Source organism: Denticeps clupeoides, chromosome 6 (assembly GCF_900700375.1).
Source record: "Denticeps clupeoides chromosome 6, fDenClu1.1, whole genome shotgun sequence".
In the NCBI taxonomy this organism is placed as follows: domain Eukaryota; kingdom Metazoa; phylum Chordata; class Actinopteri; order Clupeiformes; family Denticipitidae; genus Denticeps; species Denticeps clupeoides.
This window is the reverse complement of record NC_041712.1, coordinates 23,831,641-23,851,868: the sequence shown is the minus strand read 5'-3', so window position 1 is coordinate 23,851,868 and position 20,228 is coordinate 23,831,641. Positions and strand designations below refer to the sequence as shown.

Sequence of the window (20,228 nt, the reverse complement as noted above, 5' to 3'; positions counted from 1 at the left end):
ATTCCCAAGGAATGCAAAACTCTCCACAAGAATCTAAAAACCAACATTCTTGTTAAGATAAGAGGTGTGAGTTTGGGACCGGAATTTCAGAAAGACGCGATGCTCGTGGGCCTCTGTTGACGCTATCTGTCCAAGTCACTCAGGAAGAGGGTGAGAGAGGAAACTGTACGTAACCGCTGATAGAGAGAGAGAAGCAGCTTCACTCGAACGGACGTTGGTTCCGGGGGTTTTCTGGGTTCTTCTTCGCCTGTGTCGTGGTGGTGAATGGTGGAATGGGACAGGCAGGGACAGGCAGAGAGGAGACGTGATCAGATCGGGATGGCGAGTGTAGGACTGAGTTAGGGTGAGGAGAGAGAGAGAGAGAGAGAGAGAAAGGGGAGGGAGGTGGACGACTCCAGCCCGGTCCTCAGAACTCTCTTCCCCACACTGTGAGTCACAGAAGGCTGGGTCTGTCTGCAGAAACCAGAAGAAGAAGCGCAAACACAGCGACCGGGCGCAGAGCGTGCGAGACACTCATCTCCGCGCCCTGGAGAAAATGAAGGATGCCATCGCCACGGCCCTGTCCAACTTCTTCTGCGAGTACGAGACCCCCCGCCAGGTGCTGGTGAAGAACAAGCGGGTGGGAATCGTGTGTCGGCTCATTCAGCTCGGGGTCTTGGCCTACATCATTGGGTGAGAAGATCTGCTGGCTTTTTTTTTTTTTTTTGGTATCTCAGAAGAATGTCTGGGGAGGGGTGGGCATGGAGGAACGGTCCTGCACAAGTTTTAGCAAGTCCACAGTTCAAGCATCTGTAGAAATGTCGTTTCACAACGAACTGCACTGCTCCTATAACAGCTTCTTTCATGGGACGGACAGAACGTGCGCGTGAACTGGTTCAAACAGCAGATATCGGGCTTGTTTTCTGATTGATGTGGGAATTGGTGCTTCTCACGATCGTTTGGCACGTCTGGCAGAGATTTGGAGATGACTACCGATTACATGCTATCTGGAAGACGCCCTTATCCAGAGCGACTTACAGTCAGTAGTTACAGGGACAGTCCCCCCACTGGAGACACTCAGGGTTAAGTGTCTTGCTCACGATGGTAGTAAGTGGGGTTTGAACCTGGGTCTTCTGGTTCATAGGCAAGTGTGTTACCCACTAGGCTACTATCATCCAATAAGACATTTACACGCTCTTAAAGCTATTAAAAAAAACAGGCCCCTGTGAACACTGACATTTTCATGAACTACAATAATTCAGGTATTTATAAAAAAAAGGGGAAACATTGTGAGCCAGTTCTGCTTTCATTTTTCATCAAGTGAAAAAATTTAAAGTTCCATGTGTGGCAGTCGCAGATGATGTGCTGTCCTGAGGACGTTTTGCCTGTTTTGTAGCTGTTCAGATATTTTTACTTGGTCTAAGATCAAATCACTAATTCACTCGACCCAGGCCGCTAGTGGAGCAAAAAGCCCGCAGGCTCATCATGATTAACTAAGCCAATAACGTCTTTTGTCAATTTAAACTCAGCAAAGTGCAGCGGGTTAGGTTTTGTCGGAAATTTGACTCTGAAACACCAAGGTCCCTGTCTGTGAAGATAACATCTGCATGAGAAAGTTTCGTTTCGAAACCTCATGTGAACCAACCACATGGCAAGTAAGTTTCCTTTAGTGTCCAGTTCCGCATGGGAAAGAAGAAACATGCTCAGGTGTCCACGTACTTTTAATGCCTTTACTGCTGCTACCACTACTACAAGAGTGACCACCAGTTTGAGATCCAGGGGTCTATATTTATCATGCAACACAGCAGGTTTCAAAGGTCCCCTGACATGAAAATGTGACTTTGTGAGATGATTGAACGTTAATACGAGTTCCCTGAGCCTGTCCATGGTCCTGCAGTGGCTAGAAATGGCGATAGGTGTAAAGAGTGCTTTGGTCATTCTGCTTCACCGTTCAGAGAGCAGCAGCTCAGACGTACGGATCTGGAATTTGTCCCCTTATGACGTCATAAGGGGAAAGGTCACCTCCCGTTTCTCATGGTTTTTCCGCCCAGAGAATTTCCCACCCCTCCCCTAAAACATCGTCTCCACCGACCGTCATGGCTTCCAATGGTGCAAAGCATTGTAGTTGCTCGGTGATTGGATGTAAAAATGACCAGAAATGTATTTTTTTTAGTTCAGTTATGCGAGACTCAGTAGGGTTCATTTAATTTTTCCTGGAATAATGCCGACTCGACTTCCTGGTTGGTGAATATTGTGATTATGTCATAGCCCCCTCAACTTCTATAGGCCGCCCTCCTCCTCGTCCCGCCTCTCTCCTCCTCATTAGCATTTAAAGCTACAGACACCGAAACAGTACGTCCTGGGAAATGTAATTGTGGGATTGGATCAAAGTGGCTGTAATTCTGCACCAAGGTTGAATTTCTGAAAGAGGCTTCGGATACAGAATTAGGGGACCAACAAGAAATATTTCATAATAGGGGACCTTTAAAATTAAGAACAGAGGTGAGGGATGGGCTGCATCCTGCTCCTGTCTACTACTGTGTGACACAAAACTCTGTATTGCACCAATCTGTATCGCACCGCACCCCTTCACCCGCTGACCACCTGGCCGACTGAGAGACGATGCACTTACTACCCCCATCTATAAATGTAATGTAACTATTGTCTACACAAACAATGTTTTTTTTTTACATTTTAATCATTTAACAGAAGTTGCACTTTGAGATGCAATATAACCCAGTCTTAATGTAGGGCAATAGCAGACATGACAGGTAGTGTGTAGTATTCTGAGATACAGCGTGTGTTCATAGTTCCAGGCCAGGCCAGGGGCAGTGGTGGCCTAGCGGTTAAGGAAGCGGCCCCGTAATCAGAAGGTTGCCGGTTCGAATCCCGATCCGCCAAGGTGCCACTGAGGTGCCACTGAGCAAAGCACCGTCCCCACACACTGCTCCCCGGGCGCCTGTCATGGCTGCCCACTGCTCACCAAGGGTGATGGGTTAAATGTAGAGGACAAATTTCACTGTGTGCATCGTGTGCTGTGCTGCTGTGTATCACATGTGACAATCACTTCACTTTACATTTGTACATGCTGCATAAAAGGATCCTGTCTCTTATAGAATTTATTAATGGAGCCATTAAGAGTGCATCAAATCTTTGCCATTTTTTGTATTCTGCACCATGTCTCTTTTTAATCGTTTGCCAATGCTCATCAAACTTGCGTGCAGCAGAATTGTGGTATTGTTGTGGCTATAACCAACCTGTAGCTACACTCTTGGTCCGTTGATCACTGGAAAAAAAGTTGCACATGACTGCTTATCCTGTTCATAACAAGTGCCAGAGAATGATTTTCTGGAAGTGAGGTTGAGAACTGACACGGTGGGATGCTGTGCAGGCTTGCTGAAGTTTTCGCTTCTTAGCCAGCAGCCTCTGATGAATAACTGCTCTGCATTCACCGGCGAGCCCCACGCATGGCTGCAGGTTCGTGGTTGAGCCAGATGCACTCACCACAAATCCTGACGTTACCATTATCCCCATTACCATTAACTGAAGCTGTGGTCGGCGTACGGTAATTCCATTTTTCCTCGCGCAGGTGGGTTTTTATCTACGAGAAAGGCTACCAGACAGAGGACAACGCCATATCATCTGTCTTCACCAAGATGAAGGGAGTGAGCTTCACCAATGCCAGTGGGAAGAAGAGGGTGTGGGACGTGGGGGACTATGTCTTTCCTCCGCAAGTGAGTGTAACAGCAATTTGGTATTTTCTCTTAATTCTGCATACATCCCCTCAATTACATCCCGAACACAAGGGGGTGATGAAGGAGATCTGAGGGTCTAGAAAATGTCAGTAAGGATTTCTGGACCTCAGTTTTAACTATGGACTACTGCTTAGAGCTTTCCACCTTCCCGACAGGACCGGCCAAGGTCTACAGGATGCATTTTTCCACAGAAAGGAAAGCAAAAATAAAAAAAGATATGCCACAGACTAGCAAACAGAGACAATGTTTTTTTGCAAACATTGCTCTTCCACACAGAGATAATAACGAAACTGCATTTTAATTTCTCATCAGCCACTCGTTTGTTGTAGCCACACCCATCGTATTTGCTCCGCTCCTTCTCTGTTTATTTTATGGTAAATACGGATGTTAAATAAATGTTCTCAAAGCTTATCACTGTACATTAGGTTGCCTAGCAACAGAGACCGGTACCTTACTTAATTTGGTAAATACAGTAAATGTAAGTAGGTTCCAGAAAGAGGGGAATTTACAGTTTGATCAACTGAAATATTTCCATCATTGTAATGTTCATTTGTAATATGGGAAGTGAAGTTTCTGCTCTCTGGGGGTTTTTTTTGCTGCGTAACTCATACATTGATGCTTTTTGAAAAAGTTTCTTTGTTGGACCTTTTTCTTGTAAAGTGTTTGCCCCAACACGGGTAGGGTCACACCATGGTCACTTTAATTTACTTTACTTTACTTGGCAGAGGCTTTTATTCAAAGTGATCTCATTCGGTTTCCATAAATTGTGAGTAACGAAACTAAGAGCCCTGAGGCCTGACTTGTCAAGAAGAAGAAGAACATGCTAGGGTGTTGTTAAGTGTGTGTGTGCGTGTTAGACTCTATTGAAATACTTTTTAAACATGTGAGTTTTCAAATGTTTCTTAAAGGTGGTGGTAGTCTCGGCTAGTCGAATGGAGCAGAACACAACTGTCATTTTCCCGCTAACATGGCGGAGGAAGCTTGTTAATAGTCGAGGCCTCCACCGTGTCACAGCGGCGGGTTGTCAGCAGGGAATTTCAAAAGAAAACATGCATGTGAAAAATGATAATCAAACGGCTGTGTTTGTGTTGAGGAATGAGCTCCGTTCTCTGCCCTCTGTTGCAGGGCGACTCGTCTTTCGTGGTCATGACAAATTACATCATCACAGAGGGACAGAAGCAAGGCGAGTGTCCGGAGGTATGGCGTCACCCCGGTGCGCAGGAGGAACAAATCTGGTGATAAATTAAACAACTGAGTGCTGCATATGACCCAGTCAAAATTTTTCTTCACATTAATTTTCTAAAAGATAGCATAAACTGCATCTTTAAATTGGAAATTGTTTCAGTTTTACAAACTGACCTCTGATGGGGACTGTCATGTCCTGGCCCTGGCGGGCCTTGGCCACTAGGAGCTGCCATTCATGCAAGAGACTTTTTCTTCAGTTTTTTTATTGTATCAGTTGTGAAATCTATGCTGTCCCATTATGCTTAGCTGCTAAAGGTTGTCTTCTCTTCTCCAATATTCACTGCCTTGAAGAATTTGTCTATGACTTGCACATGTTTAGTGTCCAAAAACCTGGCCTTTTGGGCCTTTCCTGCCTTGTTTGCTTAACTTTGTCTGAAATCAGCCATTGCTATGCCACCTCCCCATTTACTTCCCCTTGTCTTTCAGCTCCCGGACCCCAAAAACAGCTGCAAATCGGACAAGGACTGTGATGCAGGGCTTTCCAAACGTATGGGGAATGGTAAATCCAGAGTGCCATTTCAGAGTCATAGCAAAATCTCTTTGCTGTTGTTTCATGTGAGGCCACCTCAGGCCTTCTACTGTCCTCATACAGACAGCGTCACTAACACCACTAACGTAACTCTTCAGCTTGTTTTAATTCAGGAGCAGCCTGGATTTTACTTCGACAGGAATACATTTCTGCGCTGCGCTGCCAAATAATCTTATCTTGTCAAGCTATGGGACCAAAAAAATCTATTTGGTGATACATCATTCAAACTTTGGTATTTAGTATTTGGTATTTGGTATTAATATTTTATCATATCATTTTTTTCTGTGGAATCATATCCGTTTTGGTATGTACTGCAGGATTTTCTGTGATTTGCACCTCTATTGTCAGCATGAGCACTTACGAAGTGTTTATGATGCTTTAAGATGTGATAGGTGACACCGAGATTTTCATTGGCCATGACTCTGAAAGGCTGGTCTTCCTGAATGCTGGGCTTCCTCCGTTAAACCAAAGCCAATTCCTCATCTACCAACAAGATGAATATCCTGCTGGGCTACAGGAATCTAACTGCAGCTCGCGCAAAGAGCTCGAAGGCATTTGAACCGTTTATGGCTTGTTGTTGCTGCAGGGCTGAGGTGACAAGATCTGAGTATTTGCAGAAGATCCTGTATTAGCGGAGCACGAACATGAAAACCTGGCCAAACAGACAACTGTTGAGTTAAACATTTGGACAACTCTCCGGCCACCACGAGGTCGGAACAAACATGGCTTGATTAAATCAACAGTCTTCCCAGCCAGGCGGTTGTTGAAGGGTGGCTGTGTTTCAGTGACATTAAAATGTTTGACACACAGAGGAACAAAAGCCATCAAGCGCAGTGCAGACGGTCACACGCCCGACTAGACTGTCGTCTCTGCCGTTTCAACTCATTCATTAAACATTAGGGAACTATTGAGAAGCGTCTGAGGACATGAGGTCACTGACTATTATTTAATATCAATACGATTTACTCAAGTGATAGTCAATAATATAATAAAAAAAAATATACAAAGTGATTAATAGTAATCTCAAAATTTCAAATATCAGACGTGCCTCCATAAGAAACAGAATGAGATGAGAACAACAAGAATATAGAAGGATAATTATTCTGATAATTATTCTTCTGAAGAGTGGGACCTCTCTATCGGTACCCTACATTATCAGCACATTTTAGGTGATATTTTGTTCTCACCGGGCAGCTGGCACAATGCACAAGCCATAAACGCGGCATGAGCTTGCTTCTATATGCACAGGTGGGTGTGTATTTGGGCGTGGGCCGAGACAGCAGTGCATGTCACACACCGAGTCACTGCAGATCACAAAACAAGAAGTGACAACGCAGCAACTCCAGAATTTCGGTCTGAATTTGACACAAAAATTAGGCCGAGTAAGTCTCAGGCCACACCCACACGTGTCTGCTTCCTAGGTGGAGGTCTTCTCCTGACCTTCAGGTGTTTTTGGGATGTGCAACAATCTCTTCTGGCCTGTGAGAACTGTGAACTCTGACCCCTGTGCTTTCCTCTACCCACCGACCAGGCCCCATGACTGGGAAATGCATCAACACTACAAAGTCCTGTGAGGTGTTTGCCTGGTGCCCCGTTGAAGATGACCGTATAATCCCAGAGTAGGACTTTACTCGTTCTTTTTACATCCTCTCTACAACATCGTTAATTAATAGCCCTTAATACACAGCGAACCTTTCATTTGGACACCCAACAGGTGTTCTTTAATCTGGAATCACTAAAACGTGGAATTTATTCATGGCATTGCTGGATTTAAATATTTGGATCTTCAGTTGTTTGTAAGGATGAAACAATGCATGGAATTGTTGAACACAATCAATAGATTTTATTACATTTCAGCCAATTTAATTATATATATATATATTTTCATACATTTCTTTTTTATATAAATGTACCTGCTGCTCATTCTGTCATGAATCGTACCGCTGAGCACTTCGCTACAGCCCTACTTTGTTTGTGTTGGCCGTGGAGGGATCTGGATGCCCGTGACCCCCCCATGTGACCCCAGGCTTTCCTCCCCTCTCCCCGCAGCCCCCCGCTCCTGATGTCGGCGGAGAACTACACCCTCTTCATTAAAAACTCCATCACTTTCCCTCAGTTCGGTATTGTCAGGTAAGCGAGCGCGACGTGAACCCAGATTAAACCATTAAACCGGGATCAAAGAGGCAGAAGCGGCGTGAGAAGGTGATATATGTAGACGCGGGCGGCCGTGTGTTTGGCTTCAGTGTGCTTCCCTGCGAAATGGCCATGATGAAAGAGAGGAGGCTGCAGGGGGAAAAGAACGTAAAAGCGTTTACACGGATGTGATTAAAAAACGGCGAGGAGCAGGGCCCTAGATCAAACCAGACAGAAGGGATATAAAAGGTGCTGGTGCGTGTGACGGCCAGCGTCTCATCCGGCCCTTACAAGTACACAGCGGGAGATTATTCAAGGACAAGAGCAAAACATACACACACTTGTTCTAACCCCGTGCTCTGGACATGTCCTTTCTGGAGACACGTTGCAAACGAATGAATTAAATGATTAGGGGGTTAAAGAAGAATGCCGGTGCTGTTGGTTAGTGTGCATATGTTATGTTTTTTCTTTTTTTCTGTGTTCAGGAGTAACCTGGTTGAGGGGGTGGACAGTGACTACATCAAGAAGTGTTTGTACGACCCGCAAAAAGACACACTGTGTCCCATATTTAAACTGGGAGACATCGTCACGCTCTCCGGCTTCAACTTCTCCCAGATAGCCAAAGTGGTGGGTTACACGTCTCAGATATAAGATAAGATAAGATAAACCTTAGTCCCACAAGTGGGAAATTTGCATTGTCATGGCAGAAAGTGGATAGAACAAAGGTAACAGCAGCGAAAAGGTAGATCAGTGAAATAATACAAAAAAACCCAATAGAACAGAATAAAAAAACTATACAACAATAAAATGTACACTATACAATCTAGAAACAAACTTAAACAGGTATATGTATTTACACATGTACAATGGGTATATGTACAGAGTGGATACATGACTATGTGTGTGTTTGTGAACACTGTGGATATATATGGATATATATATATATACACACAGACACACAGACACACACACACACACACACACACACACACACACACACACACACAAAGTACACAATGGAGACTCATGGATATGGATATATGGTTTAGATTAAGATAAGATAAACCTTTATTAGTCCCACAAGTGGGAAATTGCACTTGTCACGGCAGAAAGTGGACAGAAGCAGAAGGTAATAGCAGCAAAACAAATACATTTTTATCTTATTTTTTGTGATGCTATTGTGATGCTATTACCTTATTTGTACGAGATGTCCTCCATATATAATTTCATACTTTTTCCCATTCCTCCCTGTCCCTGGTAAAATGTTCTGATAGGGCGGGGCGATTGGTATCCTCATCGACTGGGTCTGCAATCTGGACTTGAGCGTGACGTACTGCAAACCCGAGTACAAGTTTTACGGTCTCTACGGCAACGCCGGAGAAAAGGACCAAGCCAGAGCCTCGGTGGGGTACAATTTCAGGTACGGGCAACGTCCTGAATCACTGAGCGCTGCCCGGACACTGGTGACCGAGTGTAATTCTCTAGTAGAATAAAAGTCTAATGTATTTTACTTTTTACTGAATGTTTCAGACACGCAAATTACTACACAGAGGACAAAGTGGAGACAAGGACACTGACTAAAGTATTTGGCATACGGCTGGAAATCATTGTCCATGGACTAGTAATTATATTTTAGTTATTATGTTGAATCCATAAAAAAATTCATTCATTCGTGTCCAATGTGCTCATCATTTTGCTGTTTTTACATTTATTTTTATAGGCAAGAAAATTTGACATAATTCCAACAATGACAGCTATAGGGTCCGGAGTGGGGATTTTTGGAGTGGTAAGATCAGAGTGGAATTTGGTTTGATGTGTGTGGTCTTCCATCTTGACTAATTTTATGTTTCCCAGGCAACCGTTGTATGTGACCTCTTGCTCCTACACTTATTACCCAAGCGTCATCACTACAAGAACATGAAATTCAAACACGGATCTCTGAAGGAGGAAGTAAGTTGCCGACATCAGCCCGCCAACTGCCGGCAGCACTCAACACAACACAGCACTACACAACACAAAACTGACAAGCTCACAAAAATCCCACATCACGCTCATATCACAAGATGGCAGCACAGTGCTGAGAATGAGAATTCATTCATCCATATTCTCTACATGATTGTACTGATGTCTATTCTATTCTACAAGCCTAAAGAGAATTTCCATGGTGAAAATCTGTATATTACATACATACACACCATACAGTAGTATAATAATGGTTTTATATGTAGGTACACTCAGCACGGTAACCATGTGTGAAGAGTAGTTGCACTTTATTCCAAGTACAAGTAATTTTTTTAATACATTTTATAGTAAAAAAAAAAAAAAAACATGTAGTTTTGGTAGTGTAGTTTGTTGTACTTTCTGAGCCTGCAGTGACCGTAAAAACCCCTAGAAAACATCATGGCGTGAGATCTGTTATATACGGTAATATTTACTTGTATGTATGTACAGTGTAAATTACAGGCCCTTGCACTTTGCAGGACACAGTTTTACACAACGCAGATGCCAGAGCAGAGCAGCCAGACAAACTGCCGGTGAAGGTGAGCCGCGCGTCGCTCTTCGACCTCCTCCTCTGGTCTCTGTGCTGTTTGTCGTCATGGTGACTCTGGGCCTTCCTCCTAACAGGAGTGTGTGCCAACCCTGTCATCCTTGCAGCCTTGACGACCGGCCGCGCTGAAGATCCAGGCCGGAGTCGGGATAAACCGTCCAGGCTCTCAGCGAACTCTTCTCCTGGAGGGGCTGAAAATGACAGGACTCTGAGTGACACTAGAGCTGGACGTCCCTGGACAGGACTGTTGCTCGTCTGAACCGCTGGATTTGAGAAGCTCGTGGCAACAAAAAAAAAGTATTTTCAGGATTGGCCAAACATAACCGGTGTGGATTATTTATTGTAAATAGTGTACAGAACATGGAATTTATCCTGCGAGTCAGAAGCTGTGATGAAACTGTAGTGTGAATATGTGAAATGAAAATATTATATCTCCATCTTGGTCTGTATGTACATTATGAACCCAAGCACTTAGATGTCTGTTATCTCTTTTATTGTCTTTTGATGATGTTTAAATGTACAAAAAGCATGCAAAAAATAGCATCTTTGTATACATTGGTACATATTTACATTGTAACAGCTGCATTCTTTTTTGGATTTTCACCTCATGCATTTTATTCATGTGCAGAGTTTGACCTAGACGAGAAGAATTCGTAAAGACTGTAGCACAGAGAGCGGGACGAACGTCCGCACGAAAGCCAGATGATGGGTGACCGTCTCTGGTCTCTCCCGCAGCCCTTTTGTCGGCCCTTCTCCCACGTCGAACGGCCAGAGCAGACTACAATCTTCTCTTCATTTTTTTTGTTTGCTGGACCCCCGTACCCCCCAAAACAGTGATGCAGTTTAAGTGCACAGGAAATGTAGTGATGGTGACGATATTCTACATCAACAGCACAGTTAGTAAGAGCACAGTCGATAATGTGTATGTTACAGTCCAAACTGACACGGGATAGACCAGGCCGTAACACACTCGTGCATAGTCTGTAAACACACACACTCACACACCCTTTCCATATACACAGAAACCCACTCTTAAAATGAAAATGTGTGTGTTTGATAAAGGATATTCAGATGTTATACGAACGTTTACTCAATGTTCCCTGACCTGCCCATCCTGACATAGCAAGCGAATAACACACAAGAGTCAATAAAAAGTCCCACCGACAGAAGATGGTGCGGGAATGTAAATATGGGACTGAAGGGAAAACACCATCTGGCCTGTGTGTGTGTGTATGTGTGTGTGATGGCAGGGTAGGTAGTTTAGAGGTCAGAGGTTACTCTGCTGATCACACGCCCTGTTACCGTGCCCTAGTGGAATTTTCCGGACGCGGAACGGGATACAGACACTTTGGCCTCCTCGCCGCCTTTATTGGATTACGACTCTCAGTCGTTTTAAAAATGGCCCCCCCCCCTAATCCCAGCATCTGTTGCCACAGCAACCACTTCACAGTCATTTGGAGTGTTTCAAAAAGACGCAAAATGTTACTTATACCACTTGGCTGGCTGGAAAGAAAAGAGAAAGGACGCCAAGTGCTTTGCGAGTTGGCGGCTGGGCGGGTGGGAAATGCAGCGTTTGTGACAGAACGGCTAATAACCGTTTTTTTAATGCCGCAGGACGCGGTGGCAGCACGTGATCCTGCGATCCGCGACACACCCCCCCAAACACCCCTGATTATAGCGTTCGTTGACTGGGAGTCTGGAGAAAAGCCCCCGTCACTGCCAGCTCAGTTCTGGACGCACAAAAGCCCTAAAGATATCAGATATGAAAGAGCAATGATGCCAAGTTGCTCATTAAAATCACAAAGTCGCGGTTCTTCTAAACATGGCCGGGCAAAAAAAAAAAAAAGTCATTATCAGCTGTAACAAGTCATTTCAGGCAATAAAAAAAAAATTCTCAGTACAAAATAAATATTAACTTAGGCTGCTGCATGGTATAATGCATGGGTGATTACAATTTCCGAACTGGGCAATAAGATAATAATTTCTGAGCACACAGATGGTCAAACTAGTACCAAATTCCACATTTTCATTCGACAGTGCCAAAGTTGCCAGATCGTGATGTATCGTAGGTGGCATGTTTTAACCAGGTTGGATCAGTGAACATGACTGCTGAGCCTCCGTTCACGCGTGTTAACTAGTGTTTAACTAGTCAGCTAACCACTGGAGGTTTGGAGAGAACACACTTTTTTTTCCTCAAAAGACTTCTTCCTCATTCAAGCACTTGAATGGGTTATGGGTTAAGTCCCCAAAACCTGAACGGCAGGGTGTCATGATGAGGACAGACAATCCAGTTGAGGTTTTTACTTACTTAAGCAAATTGGTGGCAAATCAACATGTCTTCTTGTAGATGCTGACATGCGAGGAGGGATGGAATGAGATAAACGCCTCAGCTTGTGGAAAGTGCTGGAAATGGCAGTGGAAGTTCGAAAGCAGTCGAGACAAGGGCATGGACGTCAGTGTAAACATATATATACAAAAAACAGAGTGTGCTAGCGGGCCGGGACCTTTTCTTCTGTGAATGAACCTTCTCTTCAACCTGGAAAAACACCCTTTTGCTTGTGTGTTAAGGGGGGACGCGGGTTTTTTTCTGGATCCGCATCGGTGTCTGACGGAGCGTTTCCGGTGCGGTGACGTTCTTCGAAGGCGATGGCAGATGCTCCTCACCATGGTCAGCCTGGAGCTCCAGCCTGGCTTCTTCCTACCGCCACCATGCTCTTCAGAGCAATCTGTTGGAAAGGAGGGGGAGGGAGTATCTCCAGTATTTTTTTTTAGCTTCATGAAAGGCGTGGCACAAACAGAGCCGACACTGACGACAGAATCATTTTTTTTTTTTTTTTTTTGTTATTCCCCAGACCCGGAATGAAACGGTTCCATGAGTAAAGCCACAGGAAAGTGTTTCTTAAAGGGAAGGAAGGTTAGATTTGGTTTAGTATACTTCTAGTAGTGCAGCACACAGAGCACTCAGGCTGTACACTGTACACAGCATTCCACAGATAAAGGTCAAGGTCAAGGTCAGGGTCAAGGTCAGGGTCAGGGTCAGGTTTAAAGGCCCAGGATTAAGCACAGACGAATCCAGTCAAATGCCATGCATTCTGGGCACAGGCTTAATCCCTTATGGAAGGATGAATTTCTGATGCGGGGCTGGCTAGTCGGTCCAGATGAAGGGGGGTGGAGTTGGTTCGGAGGAGAACATACGACAGGTTCGTCTGGGGTCAGGCCGGCGCTCAGGAGGACGAGGGTTCGTCTTCGTGGAGATCCTCTAACTCCTCCCGGCCTCCCTCGCCACTGCTGCCCTTCCTGAGACACGGAGAGAGCAAAAGTTCAAACTGAGCCTGTCATCACCTAGTTCTGCTGGAACCATGCTGCAGATGGGAACAGAGGGATCAGGACCAGGCAGCTCCTAAGGTCCAGAAGACGAATGGTAAACAGTGAACATCTAAGAACTAGCAAAGCAAGCAGTGGACAGACGCTATGATGAGGTGCTGCAGATGACCCACTCACACCTTCACACCACTCAATGGGAAAGATGACTCAACACACATGGGTCCAAGGGTGTGGGACACAACGTGGCTGAGAGCCTGGATATGCGAGACAAAGTTACCTTAAAGAGGGGTGGAGTTTTAAAGAGGGACGGAACGGCCACGAGTCCCTGCGGCAGAGAAGGGAAAGAAGGTCACAGGCATGAACATCATTTGAAGTTCTCGTAGATGCCCCATAATCCACCTGAAATTTCCCGGCTGCAGCCTAAAGCCTCACATCGCTCTGGAATTATTTTTCAACTGACAAAATTAGTCAGGGAGACAAAATGGTCAAAAATGGACAAAATGGTCAGGGAGCCACTCACCAAGTCTCCACAGCATTTTTATATAAAGCCTGCTGGGATCTAGCTCTCCATGGACTGTTCAATTTAGAAAAGTGGGTCGGAAAAGAAAAAAAAAAACAGACGAATGGAAAGCCAGAAGAATGGAGACTGGTAGTCTGATTTCCAGTTGTCTCGGTAACAACTTCCATTGAGTTTCTAATAAGCAATGGAAGCCTGATGCTGGTTAATATAATTCGGTACAAATCATTTGGTGATATGAAAATTGTAGCTGTGAGGGGACATGGCGAGGTGCCTGAAGGGTGACATTGGCTTTCTTTTTTTCCACCCACCTCCAGCAGGGGGCAGTGTTGCACCTCAGCAGAACACGAACCCAGGAGGCATAAATGTACTTTTACAGCCTGACAATCATTTATACAGCAGGGCCACGCCCTCCCTGTCTCAGGAAAAAAATAACTCCATACAGAGAGGAGCCCCCGGCCCCCCGTGCTTCCGCCTTCTCAAGAAATGAAACATTTTGAGATGCAATTCTCACTGAAAGAAGTGAAGTCAGTGTGACGGAAACGGTGACGTGAGAGTCCGGTGGCTTTGTGTGGAATAACTGCCGAGTCGGGGAGGGAAAGCTGTGCACGGAACCAGGTGTGACAGCATAGAACCAGGGACAGATGGAGCGATTTTAAAATGACACAGGAAGCCGGTGGAGGGACAGGGGATAGAGAAAGGGAACCTATGCAGGGGGAAAAAATGCGGCCACAAAAATCCCACCATCCGGCAAATTCCGTCATCAAATGGCTGCAGCATTACTGGTTCCCTAAGGTGGTGAAGGACTCAAAAATGCTGCTGCTATGCTTTGACCTTTGAATTTGTTATCCAAATGAATGTCACGGACATCGAGATGTTGCAGGAATATCACGTTTTTCATGAAATTAGCATGAAGCTGCAATGTTTTCTGGAATACAGACGGAATAGAATAACAGGAGCAGCGCTGGCCTTGCGGTTGAGGAAGCGGCCCACGTGATAGTAAGATTCCCGGTCCGAATGCCACTGCGGCGCCACACACTGCTCCCCGGGCACCTTTCATGGCAGCCCACTGCTCACCAAGGATGATGGGACTCATTTCGTTGTGTCACTGTGTGCTTTCACATTCAATAATGCATGCTGCTACAATAAATACCAATTGTGAAGTGATTGTCACTTGTGATACACAGCAGCACAGCACACGGTGAAATTTGTCCTCTGCATTTAACCCATCACCCTGAGTGAGAAGTGGGCAGTCATGACAGGCGCCCAGGGAGCAGTGTGTGGGGACGGTGCTTTGCTCAGTGGCACCTCAGTGGCACCTTGGCGGGTCGGGATTGGAACTGGCAACCTTCTGATTATGGGGCCGCTTCCTTAACTCCTAGGCCATCACTGCCACCACTGTAACTCTGTGTGTGTACAGTATGACGACTTGCTGCATTATTCATCCTGGTGGTTAATGAGGTGAAGCGGGACCAAAGGGACCCAGAATTCAGCCAGGTCGGCCTGAACAGGCCCACACACACCAGCGACATGCACCTCTGAGTTATAATCATGGATCAGAACCTGCCGTTCCAATCACGTTGTGCCGCCACTGCCAAGAAGTGACGAGGGTCCATGTCGGCGCTCTGAAATGAAAGCGGATGTCAATAAATCATGGTGCCATGGAAACGCAAATTGGCAGCGAGTGGCTCTGAACGTTCGTCAGCCCGACTGTTCAAACAGCGAAAGGTGAGCCGCTACACGAACGTCGCAGTCTGTGCTGTACCGAGGAAATGTTGCTTTGTCTTGTGAAGAAAAGGTCACAAAAAAAAATGGAGGTTGGTGTGAGACGTGTTTAGCGACAGTGGGCGGGGCTTCTGGACTCACATGAGCAGACTCCCAGGGGCGGACATGGACCTCTCCTCTCGCCTGCTGGGACACTCGAACGGGTTCCCGAACGAGCGTTTCCTCAGCATGGCTTTCACCAGGATCTGAGAGAGAGAGAGAGAGAGAGAGAGAGAGAGAGGGAGAGACGGGGAAGTCGAGATTATCCAGGCAAAACACCGGCAACTCTGACCGCTCTACATTTACATTTACAGCATTTACCAGACGCCCTTATCCAGAGCGACTTACAATCAGCAGTTACAGGGACAGTCCCCCTGGAGCAACTTAGGGTTAAGTGTCTTGCTCAGGGACACAATGGTAGTAAGTGGGATTCGAACCCGGGTCTTCTGGTTCATAGGCGAGTGTGTTACCCACTAGGCTACTACCACCCTGGTACTAATCTCTACTAATAAAGCGCCGGATAAAATGTACTTCTGCCTCACAGCAGTAGTGACAGGAGAGAAAAACTCACCACAGCTGACAGGCTGGGAACAAACTTGACAGAATTCTGAACCTCCTCTTCCGTCACCTCGACAACAGTGCAGTGCTCCGCCTCCAGCGGCATGGGATCCGCCCCCTCCCGAGTCACCCACGGGTCCATCTGTTGGAAGATTCAGCGATACACCTGGATCTGGGTGTAATTACACATTCAGGAACCTCAGGAACTCAGGGACCACCGGGTCCTTTACAGAACAGGTGCATTGCGCCCGGACGGCCTCAGGCTTCATATCTGAATGCGATAATCTGAGAAATAATAACGCCATTGCAGCGCCGCAGCAGATTCTCGTCCGAGTGTGACGGCATTTACAGAAAGAAAATACAGGGATATAATTTTTAGGCCATATGGCAATCACTGGTGCAGCTCTTATGCACACACACACACACACACACACACACCAGACATATGTGACAACAGCTGAGACCACCGTGCAGTTACTTAGAGCAATAAAAAAAGATCCTTTAAAGTGGACGTCTCTCACCTTGATTTCAGGAATGGAGATCCTGTCGTCCGGATTCTTGTCCAGCATTTGCAGGATCAGGTTCTTCAGGGCTTCACTGATGACCGGCCTAATCACGGTAGGTACAGAACGCATCATAAAGGATCATTCATTCTACATTCACCCCATATTCATTCCTCACATATAAATAATGAGCAGACAACAGTAATCACAGGAATAATCTTAATGAGTGGGAAGTGAATGTGATTGTTTTTGTCATTGTGATGGACTGCGGCACAGCAACACTGTGAAATGTTTCCTCTGCATTTTACCCATTACCCTTAGTGAGCAGTGGGCAGCCATGAACTTGCCTGGCGAGCAGAGAGTGGCACCTTGATTCGAACCCGCAACCTTCCAATTACGGGTCGGCTTCCTTACACGCTAGGCCACCACTGCCCCGAGTCTAATGATAGTAACTTTAACAGAATGTAAAGTTTTGGGGGGCAGAGGGGCAGTCAAGTTGAGAAGACAGAGGAATGTTGGGGCGGAGCTTCTTCCACACGTGAGCGGGGTGAGCGGCGCATTAGGGGGACGTCTGGGGTCTGTCTACATGGGGGTAGTTAGCAGTGTAGAGAACGCAGATCTTTCCTCTTAATTAAGGAAGCTGTTGAGCTGCGGAGGGGTCAGGGGGTATTAATTTATTTCGGTTGAAATGAACAACGCGTTTTAATGAGATACGACCCATTTAGGCAGGCAGTAGAGCAGCGAACACTGCTGTTACTTAACATGTTGGGAAATTTGCGGAAAAAAAACAACAAAAAAAAAACCGATATTTAATATTCATTTTTTGACATCCAGTGCCGCTTCAAAGCCGCTGAGCAGAATAGCTGCAGCTGTGGGTGTAGCCGATTCACTGGGAGAGAAAAAGCACGGTGATGTAACACTGATCTGTGTTGAGGAGCCCACACACACACACACACACTCACACACACACACACACACACACACACACACACACACACACAGCTGCTGCAGCCTCAGCAACCGGCTTAGCCTTTCGTCGAGGGACGGTCTGCAAGGAACACTTTCCATTTGGTTGATGAAGGCAGCGTGTTCAGTACAGTGTGGTACAGTGACGCTGATGTTGTACTCATCTGTAGGACATCTGTGAAATCTGTACTCATTCTCTCTTTCATCTCTGCAGCAACTGGCACCCGTGGCATTGCCAAATTCCAATAAATTATATATATAAATGCTGAATAAACAGAAAGCAGCATTTTAATCAGGCGCGTGTGTGTTTTGAAGGTGTCTGAAATGTTCCTGGTGTGTGCTGGTGTAGATCCAGCAGAGTGCGAGTGCAGATGGGTGCTGCAGCGTTTAAGGAGTCTGATCTTCATAGTTCTGCTCTGGTTCTTTCAAGGAATGCTTGATTGGTGTGTGCGTGTGGGTTTTTTTTTTTACTAATAAAGCAGAGCGTATGAACGTTCACTCACGTCTCGGGGAACTCCACCACCTTACTCCTGATTTTATTGTGCAGGGCCAGGATATACTCATCGATGAAGGGACACTGACGAAAGAGAGAAGAGATCGATGAGCTGCACGAAAAAATGTCATTAAAGTCCAAGTGAAAGTGATTAGTTGTCACGCGTGATACACCGCGCCACAGCACACAGTGCACACAGTGAAATGTGTCCTCTGTACATCACCCTTGGTGAGCAGTGGGCAGCCATGACAGGCGCCCGGGGAGCAGTGTGTGGGGGCGGTGCTTTGCTAAGTGGCACCTCAGTGGCATCTTGGCGGCTCAAGGTTCGAACCAGCAACCCTCCGATTATGGAACTGATTCCTTAGCCGACCGCTGCCCAAGCTGTTTTGTTTTTTTTTGGGACTTTCAACATCTCTGGACAAATACACACACACACACACACACACACACACACCTGCACACAACATCCCAGTCGCACACTCACCTTCCCAAACACAAAACAGTAGAGTGTCACGCCCATCGCCCACACATCCAGAGCCTGGAAACCAGAGCAGACAGAATCAGATCATCACATAGAGCATCTGTAAACACAGACACACACACACACACACACACACAAATCTCAGATTTACCATCTCAAGTTCTAAATTAACACTTTTATTTAAACCGAGTGGGCTCAGAAAAAAAACATACATGCATTGGGACATGCAAGCACACACACATAAAGATGATGCACACAATACACACACCCGTTTAAGTCAGTTGTTTATATGTGATGACACACACACACACACACACCTTTCCACTGAAACTCTGGCGAGAGTCAGACAGGGTCTCTGGGGCCATAAATGCAGGGGTCCCAGCAGTGCTGGACAGCAGAGCGTCGTTACCCTCAAACTGGTTACTGACCCCGAAATCTGCGATCTTCACGTGACCGTCGTCACCCAGCAGCAGGTTGGACGGCTTGATGTCCCGATGGACGATCTTCTGGTAATGCACTGGGGACAGAGGAGAGCAGCGTCATTAGGCACCACCCCGCTTGCACGAAGTAGGAGCGTGAAGAGCGCAATCAGAATGACACGCACGTATGGACAGAGTGCTGAGTGCACTGGGGCCTCTAAGGGACACTCGAAGGGTCAACCTGAGTCCTTCACACAAGCACGGCCCTGATTGTCTAAGTGGGGCCTTCAACACCTCAAGAGAGACACCAAGGAACCGGATTTACTCATATGATTATGGTTTGTGATGATATACACCATAACTTTATGACCAGCGGCACCTGGCAGCACGGGGGAAATAATACGCAGCAAGTGAACATCTTGTTCTTCATGCTGATGTGTTGGAAACAGAGGAAATATAGAAAAGCATTTGAGTGGCAATGGACCAAACTGCTGGGATGTTTCTCTGGGAAGTTCCTGAACTGCAGTGGTCAGAACCTAAGAAACCAGTGACCCCGGTGACAGGGTCATGGACAGACATCGCTCACTGATGCACTGATCTAATTGCTGAAAAAAGGGTCATGCTGGTTCTTCTAGAAAGGTGGACGGTAAACGATCAGTAGCCAAACACGAACTGCCGGTCTATAGTACCTATGCTTTCCGTATGATTCGCTGCTAGTAAATTTGTTTCTGTGATTGATAAAAGTGTTTCACATGTTGTAAATTTGTTTTATTAAATATTAATTTGATTTGCAATTCTGATATGTTCTAATTATTGCGAGCGAGATGCAAAAATGGAAGATGAGGACGTGGAATGGAGGTCAGCCTTTGGCGATAATATTTTAAACCCACTCATCTCCCCGCACATTTCCTTTCACTCTTAAGTCTAGTGCTCGTAGTGCGCACAAAGGAAGCCGGGCTTTTAAAAAGCTGTGCTTGTCGGGTCAGGTCAGATTCTGTTGGGTTTGTGTTGATC

General features: G+C 45.9%; 2 protein-coding genes across 6 annotated transcripts in view; one reads left to right on the top strand and one right to left on the bottom strand.

Moving 5' to 3' along the window:
- Nucleotides 1–196: 196 nt before the first annotated feature.
- On the top strand, nucleotides 197–11,344 carry p2rx1 (purinergic receptor P2X, ligand-gated ion channel, 1). 3 transcript variants are annotated; one of them, XM_028982430.1, is made up of 13 exons: nucleotides 197–672; nucleotides 3,569–3,713; nucleotides 4,860–4,931; nucleotides 5,406–5,466; nucleotides 7,040–7,127; nucleotides 7,558–7,638; nucleotides 8,127–8,268; nucleotides 8,916–9,061; nucleotides 9,172–9,262; nucleotides 9,362–9,427; nucleotides 9,496–9,591; nucleotides 10,122–10,181; nucleotides 10,267–11,344. In XM_028982430.1, the coding sequence occupies exons 1-13, from the start codon at nucleotides 536–538 to the stop codon at nucleotides 10,300–10,302; spliced, it is 1,221 nt and encodes a 406-aa protein (XP_028838263.1). In that variant the 5' UTR covers nucleotides 197–535; the 3' UTR covers nucleotides 10,303–11,344. The 3 variants fall into 3 exon arrangements, with proteins under 3 accessions (XP_028838263.1, XP_028838264.1, XP_028838262.1); XM_028982431.1 differs by having other exon boundaries at nucleotides 5,406–5,478; nucleotides 10,297–11,344; XM_028982429.1 differs by having other exon boundaries at nucleotides 5,406–5,478.
- camkk1a (calcium/calmodulin-dependent protein kinase kinase 1, alpha a) overlaps nucleotides 10,666–20,228 on the bottom strand; it is a 46,238-nt gene continuing 36,675 nt past the window's right edge. For 2 of the 3 annotated variants that reach the window (XM_028982426.1, XM_028982427.1), the window contains exons 10-17: nucleotides 19,113–19,312; nucleotides 18,799–18,852; nucleotides 18,325–18,398; nucleotides 16,874–16,961; nucleotides 16,366–16,494; nucleotides 15,897–16,000; nucleotides 13,791–13,838; nucleotides 10,666–13,486 (exon numbers count right to left, since the gene is read on the bottom strand). In XM_028982426.1, the coding sequence (XP_028838259.1) occupies nucleotides 13,414–13,486; nucleotides 13,791–13,838; nucleotides 15,897–16,000; nucleotides 16,366–16,494; nucleotides 16,874–16,961; nucleotides 18,325–18,398; nucleotides 18,799–18,852; nucleotides 19,113–19,312 (770 nt within the window). In that variant the 3' untranslated portion in view covers nucleotides 10,666–13,413. The remainder of the gene's footprint in view (nucleotides 13,487–13,790; nucleotides 13,839–15,896; nucleotides 16,001–16,365; nucleotides 16,495–16,873; nucleotides 16,962–18,324; nucleotides 18,399–18,798; nucleotides 18,853–19,112; nucleotides 19,313–20,228) is intronic. The other variant, XM_028982428.1, reaches the window with a different exon arrangement.